General features: G+C 36.5%; 1 protein-coding gene across 1 annotated transcript; it reads left to right on the top strand.

Annotated features, from left to right (window-relative positions):
* Nucleotides 1–4,905: 4,905 nt before the first annotated feature.
* LOC104219650 (large ribosomal subunit protein eL15-like) lies at nt 4,906–8,441 on the top strand. The gene is made up of 4 exons (XM_009770353.2): nt 4,906–4,993; nt 5,509–5,675; nt 7,425–7,622; nt 8,051–8,441. The coding sequence occupies exons 1-4, from the start codon at nt 4,990–4,992 to the stop codon at nt 8,294–8,296; spliced, it is 615 nt and encodes a 204-aa protein (XP_009768655.1). The 5' UTR covers nt 4,906–4,989; the 3' UTR covers nt 8,297–8,441.
* The last annotated feature ends 260 nt before the right edge of the window (nt 8,442–8,701 follow it).

Genomic DNA, 8,701 nt, shown 5'->3' with positions numbered 1-8,701 from the left:
ATAGAATTTTCTTACAATAATAGCTACCATTCCAGTATTAAAATGGCTCCGTACGAAGCACTGTATAGGAGAAGATATAGATCACCAATTGGATGGTTTCAAGTCGGTGAAACAGAGTTATATGGGCCAGATTTAATTCACCAAGCCATTAAGAATGTGAAAGTGATACAAGAACGACTTAGAACGTCGTAAAGCAGGCAAAAGTCTTATTCCGATGTATGACGTCATGATCTGGAGTTTGAGGTTGGTGATTGGGTTTTCCTGAGGATCTTGCCGATGAAGGGTGTTAGGCGTTTTGGGAAGAAGGGTAAGTTAAGTCCACGATATATCAGTCCATATAAAATTCTTCGACGAATTGGACATGTTGCTTATGAGTTAGAAATGCCATCCGAATTGGAATTTGTCCATCCGGTATTCCATGTATCTATGTTGAGGAAATTTATTGGAGACCCTTCTCGAGTCGTCTCTATCAAAGATGTACAAGTTACAGAGGATCTATCATATGAAGAAGTGTTAGTGGCTATATTAGATCGACAAGTCCGCAAGCTGAGAACAAATGATGTAGCTTCCGTCAAAGTATTGTGGAGGAACAAGAATATGGAAGAAATGACATGGGAAGTTGAAGAGGAGATGAAGTCTAAATACCCTTACCTGTTCCAGAATAAAGATAACGAGGATGCTAGGGGAACGCAGGACGCATTAGAAGGCGAAACAACTCTATGAGGTAAGCAATATCTTGAGAATACTCTTCCTTAATACAAAATGGTGATATACAGATAATGTACATATCCATTATGCTTTATATAACCTTGTGAGGCTATACATTGGGCTTAACTGCTTGCAAGTTTGGCTAGTGACCATTTTATAGGGGAAAATCAACCGGAAATTTCCGTTGGAATCCATGATAATTTGAACTCCCCATAAATCCTTACATTTGAGGACGAATGTTCCTAGGGGGGAGGGTGTTACAACCCATATTCATGTATATTAGTTTATGTCGTAAGTTAATCAAAGTAAATTCAAGAAGATATTATCTTTGAGATGATAAGAAGTTAATCCTATAGGTCTTAAATGATACAAATGTGTATAAGAGTGGTTAACAAGTATTAGAAGTTAAATGAATCAAGGATGTTGTCAGCCGTATTTTCGGGTAAATCTAGAGGTGCTTAATACACTCAAGAGGTTGTGTTTTAAGGTATTTGAATTATATAATATCTGTATCATAAGTGTTGAGGTCAAACGAGTTATGAAATAAAAGTCGACAAAAGTTATCGCAACTTACGTTCATAATTTTACTTAAACTTTATGTCAAATGTTACTAAGCTTTTATCCTAATTTACTTTGAATTATTGGGTGATCTACCCACAAAATTGAAGATCTATGAGTCTAGTTTCATACTCATTCAACCGTTCGTCGACACGATATTGGAGTAGAGAGATATTCGCATTTTTGCACGACTGCACCAAGCACCTCTCTATGGGTCCCACATAGTCGGTTTAAGAGATATGGATATATATAATATGCCTAGAACCCGTTTTAAGTCATTAATTTTTAGTATATTCGGACCTTAGAACCCTAGTAATACCCTCTCAAGGTTATCTCAAGATTCAAGACCCAAACAAAGGGCAAACAACACAAATCAAGTGTCGGGAATCCCGTGGCGCTAGTAAGTTTCTTGTTCTTCTTGTTATTGCTCATTTTTGTATTGTTCCAGCTCGTGTGGGAGGTTGTTTTAAGTGGTTTATGTTCTGTAAATACTCTCTTAAGTTTTTAATATCAACCTTAGGTGATTTCAAGTCTTCTAAAGTGATTCTAGTGCCAAAAACCCCTAATTGATTGCTAGTTTCGCTTCCTTGTTCTTGTGGAAGCATTGGAGGGATATTTCGTGGAAAATTAAGGTCAAATTGGAGTTGTTCTTTCTTTTTAAAGGTAAGGAACCTCTTACTCTATATGCATTTAAGATTATCCAAGTTGTGTCTAAGTTGTTGAAGCTAGAACTTGTGAAATATATATCAAAAGGCTTGGTAGTAGTGTTGTTGGTTGGTGGATTGTTTTGGGAGGCTCAATATGATTATTATTGATTTTTTTGGGCTGTTTGGTGATTGTTTTGACTTGTGGTAAGTCATATAAATAGGTAAGGTGCTATCCGTTTCATCGTAAAATAGGTTGTGGTCGGTACATAATAGTTACGATGCTTAAACGTTAGCGATAGTGTCATTTCTCCTATTGTAGACTAATGAGTCGTGACATTTGCATAACTTGAGGTTTGGATGTATATACAAGTAATGTGAAGCTATACCTTTCCTTCTTTTGCACGACTCCAATTGTATATAATGTAATGAACGAGCTTCCAAAGATACTCTACTCTTAGAAGCTAGCAGTACTTACATTGTTTCCCCTCTTATGGAACAATTGATGTTGATGTTGCTTCTCTTATTCTTATGTTATCAATGCTGTTGGTACAACCTGATTCTTATAAGGTTCATAGTAAAGACTTAGTCCTAATAACGTGTATAGAGGATACTGACCTTACGTCACTCTGAAAGGTTTAGAACGTGATTCCATGAGTCGAGCATGCATTATATATATATATATATATATATATATATATATATATATATATATGTATCTATTTTACTCTACCGAGCTGTGCTATAGTCGGCCGGGTACGATACCTATTGGACAACCACTGATCAGTTGGGTTTTACTAAGCTCCACGTGGCCGGGTACGATTCTACGGGGCCTTATAATGGCAGGGTACGTCTTTACTGAGTCCTCTTTGAGGTCGGGTACGATATGATAATGATGATGCCCACAGAGGTATGTGTTTTAAAAGTTTATATATATATATATGTCTGTATCATGCATTTCATGTCAGTAGCCCACAGAGGTACCTATATGTTACATGTTGTATATTCTCTATCCTTATTCACATTACTGTTTATACTTATGTTTTCATGCCTTGCATACTCAGTACTTTATTCGTACTGACGTCCTTTTTATTTGTGGACGCTGCATGTCGTGTTACAGGTCCTGATTGACGGGTAGACACAGCTTCCCCACCACAGTAGGCTGCCCAGTTCAGCGGTTATTGGCGAGATCCCTTCTCCGGACTTGTCGTGGTCTTGGTATGCATTAATGTGTAGAACCTTAATAGTTGGCTTGCCTAGCTTTCACGAGTAGGCGCCTTCACGACTCCCGAGGGTGAAAAATCCGGGTCGTGACACTCTACCTCTCTGTAGGCTCTCCAATGTCAACCTCTCATACCTCCTCACCGGGACATTTATGCTCCTCCTCCTCACATGCCCAAAACCACCTAAGTTTCGCTTCCTATATTTTGTCCTCAATGAGGGCCACACCCACCTTGTTGCGGATAACCTCATTCCTAATCCTATCTAACCTGGTGTGCCTGCACATCTATTGTTTTGGACATGTAGTTCAAATACTTGAAAGTATAAAGTCAATGATATGTGCAATCAGTTTTCGATATCTTATTTGTCTAGCATGATATGAAAACTCGATATGCATCTAATTAAAGTCTATTATATGACTTAACTTATATGACAATACTTGAAGGATTTAAATCGCTTAAATCATATACAATTCTTGATCCTGAAGTACCATATCCTAAGTTCTATTTGCGCACATATGTATCTTCCTATAACTATAAGCATGATAATGTGATAGCGAGGATTTTCAAGGTGCAACATATTCATCGGAGTTAATATGTCTATTTTATTCGTCAAATCTCTGCTAACGTCAACCATCAAGAAGCTAGTGCACAAGATTGGAATGCGAAGAAGGCTCAAGGATGTGAATTGATGCTCTCATTAGGGATAGTTAATACACGTTGTACTCTTTTTCCCTTACAAGGTTTTGTCCTAATGGTTTTTTTTGTAAAGTTTTTAACGAGGCAACCAAAAGGCGTATTCCTAAACATGTGTACTCTTTTTTCTTCTCTAGAATTTTTTTCACTGGGTTTTATTTTAGTTAAGGTTTTAACGAGGCACATTATATGTTGAATAGACATTCAATGGGGAATGTTATAAATAAAATTGTATTTAAGGTGAATGTCTATATTTGAGAAAGATTCTAGGTTTTGTTACTTTGTGGCTAAGTCACTTTTCCGCTATAAATAGATGGTTCTATTCCATTGTAATTGATCTTGAATCAATAAGAATTCGCTCTCTCTACTTTTCTTTGCAATACTCATTCTTCTTATTTTATTGTTTCATAACAAATACATATTTATTTTGTATTTTAAAATTATTTTTTTCTAAATGAACATTTGTCGCCTAAGTACACCACGTAAATGTCCCCCAAAAACTAATTTCCTTGAATTTTCCTCTTCCAACACTCTTAAATCTCTAATAAATATTGTTCTAAAAGATGCCTCCAGACATCTTAGGACTTTAGTACTTTCTAGCTTTCACCTAATTTTCTTTAAATTCTGGTGTTAAATATTGAAGAATACCAGTAACACTTGTCTCTTTTTTTTATTTGGTTTCCCACCCGATGTTCGGTACTCGTATTGGAGTCCGACCATATTCAAATTCGTGCCGCGTAGGGCACCATTCGGGGGGAGCGCTCCCTACCAAGGATTTTTCCATACCCAAAGCTCAAACCCGAGACCTCTGGTTAAGGGAGGAGCAGTTCCATCTACTGCACCACATCCTTTGGTGGTCTAATAACACTTGTCAAACAAGGCCAGTTTGATTGTATCGTATAATTAAAAGTATTTTATTGTTAACATTTCTGCAAATGACAAGTTGAAGTTAAAAAATGAAACAAAAATCATGGTCAAACGGGCCATACAAGTCACTAATCTTCGATAAAATGGGATTTGGGCCAGTTTTTAAATGGGCCAATGGGCCGAAGGACTATAGCCCAGGAGGGTAATGGCAATCCTTTTATAATGCGCTTCACTCAAAAACCCTAGTCGCCATCGCCGAGCAGCTACAGAGGGAGAGGAGCAGCAGAAGTGATTCAATGGGTATGTTCGTCTAACTCTCTCTTCTGTATTGTACTCTTTGCTAAATTGATTCATGTCGGAAATCTAGCTGAATGCGAATAATCTTTTATTTTCTTTAGATTTTTTCTTTTTGTTTGGAACAGGTTTATACTTTGAATCATCTATTAATCTCAGACAGTTGTTCCTTTTTGTTCTAATGATTTTGTTGAACCTCTGAATTTTCACTATAATTTGTTGGACTGAATAAAGCAGATCTAGCATTTGAATCATACGCATGTATACGTACATATATACATATACGCATATGTGTGTACTTACACACGGATGTGTACACGCGCAGTCAGTTATATATATTTTTGTGATAAAAATGTAATATTATTAGAAAAAGCATTCAGGATATGCATGTGTACATATAATTGGTCTTATATTTTACGGTAAAAGTTGGATAGGTAGAGGTTTTTAATGTTACATCGATGGTTTATGGATATCGGTATTACTGGAATAGAATGTGATGTTTGGTTTTGGTGCAAATATAGGGGCTTACACGTATGTGTCAGAGCTATGGAGGAAGAAGCAGTCAGATGTGATGAGGTTCTTGCAAAGGGTGAGGTGCTGGGAGTACCGACAGCTCCCTTCTATTGTGCGTGTCACTAGACCTACTCGTCCTGACAAGGCTCGTCGCTTGGGCTACAAAGCCAAGCAGGTACATTTCTGCTGTGTCATAATCATTTACTTGACAATGCGACTTGATATTTTAGCCTTGTGCATGTTTTTGTCCATAAATAGTGAGTTGGATGTCCAATGAAAAGGAAGTTTGGATTTTATGTTACTCTTCTGTTTAATATTTTACCATGATTTAGTCTAGTTATATTCATCTCAGTGTTGTATCTTTATTTATTGGTAATATGTGATACATACTTCTCTGATTGCCAATTTGCTTGTCAAGGCTGTCTGGCTGTTTTATTCTCCAGTGACAGTAAGTTTGAATTTTTGATACTAGGGGTGGGCATAAAATCCTAAATCCCGAAAAACCGGACCGGACCTAATTAATTCGGTATTTCGATTTAGGTTCTTTGGTATTTGGTACATTCTTCGGTATTAATAAATTAATATTTCGGTACTTCGGTTCGGTCTTTGGTTCTAGGGTATTGGAATTGCGGTCACTTTTTAAGTATACAATATAACTATATAGATTAAGACTTGAGTAGCCCAACTAAAAATTGAGACCAATGGAGCCCATGTTGCCCAAGTAGTGCCCAACCCAAGTCTTATTTCTTTACCTTAGATTTTTTACTCTAACTTTCTTATATTTCTCAAAACAGACTTCAACGAGTTCAATCTTCAGCCGACTCCTTTTCCTCTTATTTTCCATTTAACTGACTCAGTGTAACTCTCTCTTCATTCCTCTCTTACACAGTACCACATTAGAAATAAAATTTGATCGTTTCCTTTAGAATATTTATAAAATGACAAATTTTAAACTTATTCATACATCAGATTGCTGGAGTAATAATCAACATTTTAATTTGAGATTAAATATAGCATTCCCCGATTTCTTGGATTATTTGAACAAACATGTGTAAAGGGAATTCCTAACTAGAACCGAGCAAAAACTTTGGGCAATTTGACTCTATTACTCGATTTCTTTGCTGGTACTTGTGGAGAAAATATTACTTTTTATGTTTTTATTTTACAATTTGGCCCGACAAAGGATAAAATATGATTTCATAATTAACGAAGAATATAATGTTGTTTCTTTGGCCGAGAGTGTTGAAGCATTAACATTGGTTTGGTTATATGGTCTTATTATCTTTTGGGGGTCGTTAAACAGATACACAGTTAAGGAAAGTAGAAACGTACCGAAACCGTACCGAACCAAACAAAATAATAACGAACCATGCCGAACTACTTCGGTATGGTATTTGGTATGCACAATTAACAAACCGAATACAGAAGTACCGAACCAAGATTCTTAAATACTGTACCGAAGTACCGAACGCCCACCCCTATTTGATACTGGTCTGTTTGATGTATTTTAATCATTAGGGGGCTTTGACTCAAGTTGAGTTATATTTGTCTCACTGTTGTATCTTATTTTAGTTCTTGGTTATGTTAAATGCATACTTTTAATGTATTTTAATCGTTACAGGGCTTTGACTTGAGTTATATTTTTCTCACTGTTGTATGTTATTTTTGTTCTTGGTTATGCTAAATACATACATCTTTGATTGTTTGCTTCTGAAGGCTGTATGACCATGTTATTGTTCATCCTTTCTGTGCAGTTCCTAGATAGAAAGAACAGAAATCCATATTCTTAGTACTCTGTTTCTGTTACTCTTTTGAGCAACAGTACTAATGCAGAAGTCTTTGTTTTTACCATGTTACTTCACTTTGTCATTTCCCATAGTACCGAATTTCTTCTAAGTTATGATTGGGATTGTTGTCTTTCCAGGGCTATGTGGTCTACCGTGTTCGTGTGAAACGTGGTGGAAGGAAGAGGCCAGTTCCCAAGGGTATTGTGTATGGTAAACCCACCAACCAGGGTGTCACCCAACTGAAGTTCCAGCGCAGCAAGCGCTCTGTTGCTGAAGAGCGTGCCGGTAGGAAATTGGCTGGTCTTAAAGTCCTCAATTCTTACTGGATTAATGAGGTTTGTGTTTTTATTTTCACTAATTTTCTTGTACTTTTAGTGCATTTCTTATGTTCTAACATGCCAGAGTGTAAAGTTATTTCATTTCTAATTAACACGAACAACTGTGTTTCTTGATGCACACCAAACTTTTAAACTTGACGAGTTAAATCCTAGAATGGTTTAGGAGGTGGTTAGTTTTTTTTTTCCTAAAATGCAAACATCACTTGGTAATTGGTTCTACTTCGAGGAATGAGTAATTTATAGTTTGTTTCTTATTGCTAGTTTATACTTTGTTTATTTTTCTAAAATGCAAACATCACTTGGTAATTGGTTCTACTTCGAGGAATGAGTTATTTATAGTTTGTTTCTTATTGCTTGCTTATACTATTTGTACGGCATGGTTTAGTAATGGGAATTAACAGTAATCTTAAGCTTCTCAAATGTAGGATTCTACTTACAAGTACTTTGAGGTTATATTGGTTGACGCCGCCCATGCTGCTATTCGCAATGATCCAAGGATCAACTGGATCTGCAACCCAGTGCATAAGCATAGAGAACTTCGTGGTCTCACCTCAGCCGGTAAGAAATACAGGGGACTCCGAGGAAAGGGACATCTTTACCACAAAAATCGCCCATCAAGAAGGGGAACCTGGAAAAGGAACCAGACTCTGTCTCTCCGACGTTACCGTTGATCTGCTTGACCTTTTTGAGATTGTTGCTTGCTTAGTTTTTTGTTCTCATTATCTGGTTTTAGCACTTTTATCTTGAGACAAGTTCAGCTCTTTACATTTTTGAACATCTAAATTTGTATTGAAGTAACTATTTTCTTGCTGCGAATGGGTTGCGTTCAACTTTTACTAAACAATACATATGCAAGTAAATTAGGACCTAAGGTTACTATCTGATTATATTGGTGCAATATGGAAAAAGGTAATAATAGTCTTGCGTTCTAGTGTGTACATTAATGTTATCTACTTAATCATGGTATTAATACACGTTATCGCTTCAATTTGATACTTGACCAGGTAAATTAGCATTCACAAAAATTTGTGGCATGTAGAGGTGTTCATGGATCGGTTTTTCCCTAAAAAGAAACC

This window comes from Nicotiana sylvestris, chromosome 6, assembly GCF_000393655.2.
Source record: "Nicotiana sylvestris chromosome 6, ASM39365v2, whole genome shotgun sequence".
NCBI classification, from domain to species: domain Eukaryota; kingdom Viridiplantae; phylum Streptophyta; class Magnoliopsida; order Solanales; family Solanaceae; genus Nicotiana; species Nicotiana sylvestris.
The sequence above is the reverse complement of the archived record's forward strand: the minus strand, read 5'-3'. Positions and strand labels throughout refer to the sequence as shown.

Bases quoted from the DNA above. Each gene is read 5' to 3' on its own strand.
- LOC104219650 (XM_009770353.2), top strand. The intron at 5,676-7,424 runs GTACATTTCTGC...TTGTCTTTCCAG, and splicing joins TGGGCTACAAAGCCAAGCAG to GGCTATGTGGTCTACCGTGT. The intron at 7,623-8,050 runs GTTTGTGTTTTT...TCTCAAATGTAG, and splicing joins ATTCTTACTGGATTAATGAG to GATTCTACTTACAAGTACTT.